Genomic DNA, 2,816 nt, shown 5'->3' on the forward strand with positions numbered 1-2,816 from the left:
AAGAAGAGCATATTTAAACTAATAGTATTACATCAAAAATATATTTGGACCTAAAATATAACGAATAATGTTATTAAACTTTTTTATAGTACAGGAATATACTTGGCTCTTTGTCGTTTATTTTTAATTCCTTCTAGATCTCAAATGAAATGTTACACGTGTCTTATGTTTCTTAACCCAAGCTGGACTTCCTCTATTGGCCCCCACTTTTCTCACTTTTGCCCCCACTATACATCATTCTTTTTCTATATATATATATATATACACACAGCATTCTTAATTCAGTAATTCACTCTTTCTTCTTTTGTCTCTTTTTCTTATTATTACTTTCTCAATCTTTAGCCATGCATACAATCTTACCAAACCCTTCTCTTCACAAACCCCACAATTCTCCTTCTTTTTCTTGTAAAATTCTCATTAATCCTTCTAAGAAAAATACTATAACACTTCCTAGAAGACATACTCCACCGTTTCTACCACCGCTGCTGCCACCGTCATCGTCACCGCCACCGTCACCGCCACCTTTGGCTGAACCTAAAATATTTCCATTAAAATTTGAACCTCCAAAATTGAACTCTCTTCAGAAACTTGCATCTTTAGCCTTGGACATGTTAGAAAAATCTGTGGTAACAGAGCTGGAAAAGAAACATAAGCTGAACCGGACAGTTGACCCGGAAATTCAGCTAGAAGGGAATTTTGCACCGGTTCAAGAATGCCCGGTTCAGCATGGGCTTGAGGTAATTGGTCAAATTCCATCTACTTTAACGGGGGTTTACGTTAGAAATGGTGCTAACCCATTATTTGAACCGATTAACGGTCATCATTTATTTGACGGTGACGGAATGATTCATGCCGTTAAATTGGATTCAGTTAATAATAAAGCTAGCTACTCATGCCGGTTCATTCAAACAAGCCGGTTGGTTCAAGAAGCTGCATTGGGCCGACCGGTTTTTCCCAAACCGATAGGCGAGTTGCATGGCCATTTGGGGTTGGCTCGGCTTTTACTGTTCTTTGCCCGAACTAGGTTCGGGTTGGTAGATGCTACCAAAGGAACCGGCGTGGCAAACGCCGGTTTGGTTTATTTTAACGGCCGGCTTTTAGCTATGTCGGAGGATGATCTTCCGTATAGCGTCCGTATTACAGATGACGGTGATCTTGAAACTAACGGACGTTACAATTTTGACGGACAAATTGATGATCCATTGATTGCACATCCTAAGGTAGACCCCATCACAGGGGAACTTTATACTTTGAGTTACAATGTATTGAAAAAACCTTACCTTAAATTCTTCAAATTTGACACGTGCGGTAATAAGTCACGTGACATTTCTATTTCCCTCCAAAATCCAACCATGATTCATGACTTTGCCATCACGGAAAATCACGTGATCATTCCGGATTATCAGGTGGTATTCAAGTTATCCGAGATGTTACGGGGCGGGTCGCCCGTAATCCATGACCCGGAAAAAGTTTCTAGGTTCGGCGTGTTGTCGAAAGACGACCACGACGAATCAAGAATTCGATGGATTGAAGTTCCAAATTGCTTTTGCATGCATTTATGGAATGCATGGGAGGAGATAAACGAAGACGACGATGAAACCCTAGTGATTATAGGGTCATGCATGAGTCCACCGGACTCCATTTTTTCAGGAAGTGATGAATCATTAAAAAGTGAACTATCCGAGATCCGATTAAACTTGAAAACGGGCAAGTCGACCCGACGGGTTATAGTATCGGGTATGAACCTAGAAGCGGGGCAAGTCAACAAGAATAAACTTGGTCGAAAAACTCGGTATGCATTCATGGCAATAGCTGATCCATGGCCAAAATGTAGTGGCCTAGCAAAAGTCGATTTGGTCACGGGAAATGTTACAAAAGTTTTATATGGAGATGAAAAATTTGGAGGCGAACCCTATTTCGTGCCGAGCACGAAAGAAGGTAAAGAAGATGAAGGGTATCTTATGAGTTATGTTAGAGATGAGATGAAAGAAAAATCAGAATTAGTTATAGTTAATGCTTCAAATATGAAGCAAGTGGCCTTAGTAAAATTACCTAAAAGAGTGCCATATGGTTTTCATGGTACATTCGTTAGTTCACAAGATATATGTAATCAATCTTCTTGTTAATACTATTCATATATATATAGAGTTAGTAATAGTAAAAGTTTCAAACCTGATGAAGCAAAGTGGCCTCAGTAAAATTACATAATAGAGTGACATATGGCCTTCTTTGGTACATTCTTTAATTAGTTTTCACAAATCTATGTAATTAATTTTCATGTTAATGCGATTCAAACAATTTGAGTACATTACTAGAAAACTGCCTAAAACCGTCTAAAAATATCGATAGAAATTGGTCAAAATTTTGGAAAAACCGACCAATTTTCGACCGACTTTAATCAGTCGAAATTACGTTGGTCGGTAAAAATAGCGACCGAAGTCGGTCGCAATTTTCGACCGATTTCGGTTGGTAAATTATTTTTCACAAATGACCCAAAAAGAAAAAAATTATCGAAAAAACGATCAAAGTCGATCTGTATTTTTAATTATGCAATTAAAAAATGCACCGTCAAAGACTCGGACCAGGGTCTGTATTGTGGCAGGATACAATTCTACCACTAGATTATTGGTACATTTTGGGTTAAGACTTTCTTTTAATTTATTTGTACTCTTTAATTGCATTTTCGGGCGAAAATAACTTGTCGATTTCGTTCGGTTTTATTAAAAATATAAAATTATCTACCAAAGTCGATAGGTTTTTTTAAATAATTGACCATTTTCGGTCGGTTTTTCTGAAGATTAATTTTAATTTAGTTT

General features: G+C 37.6%; 1 protein-coding gene across 1 annotated transcript; it reads left to right on the plus strand.

The window, feature by feature from the left end:
• Positions 1 to 344: 344 nt before the first annotated feature.
• On the plus strand, positions 345 to 2,126 carry LOC104249679 (9-cis-epoxycarotenoid dioxygenase NCED6, chloroplastic). Its single transcript, XM_009806156.2, has one exon. It carries the CDS (start codon positions 345 to 347, stop codon positions 2,124 to 2,126), a length of 1,782 nt encoding a protein of 593 aa, XP_009804458.1.
• Positions 2,127 to 2,816: the final 690 nt, after the last annotated feature.

The sequence above is a fragment of the Nicotiana sylvestris genome, chromosome 5 (assembly GCF_000393655.2).
Source record: "Nicotiana sylvestris chromosome 5, ASM39365v2, whole genome shotgun sequence".
NCBI lineage: Eukaryota > Viridiplantae > Streptophyta > Magnoliopsida > Solanales > Solanaceae > Nicotiana > Nicotiana sylvestris.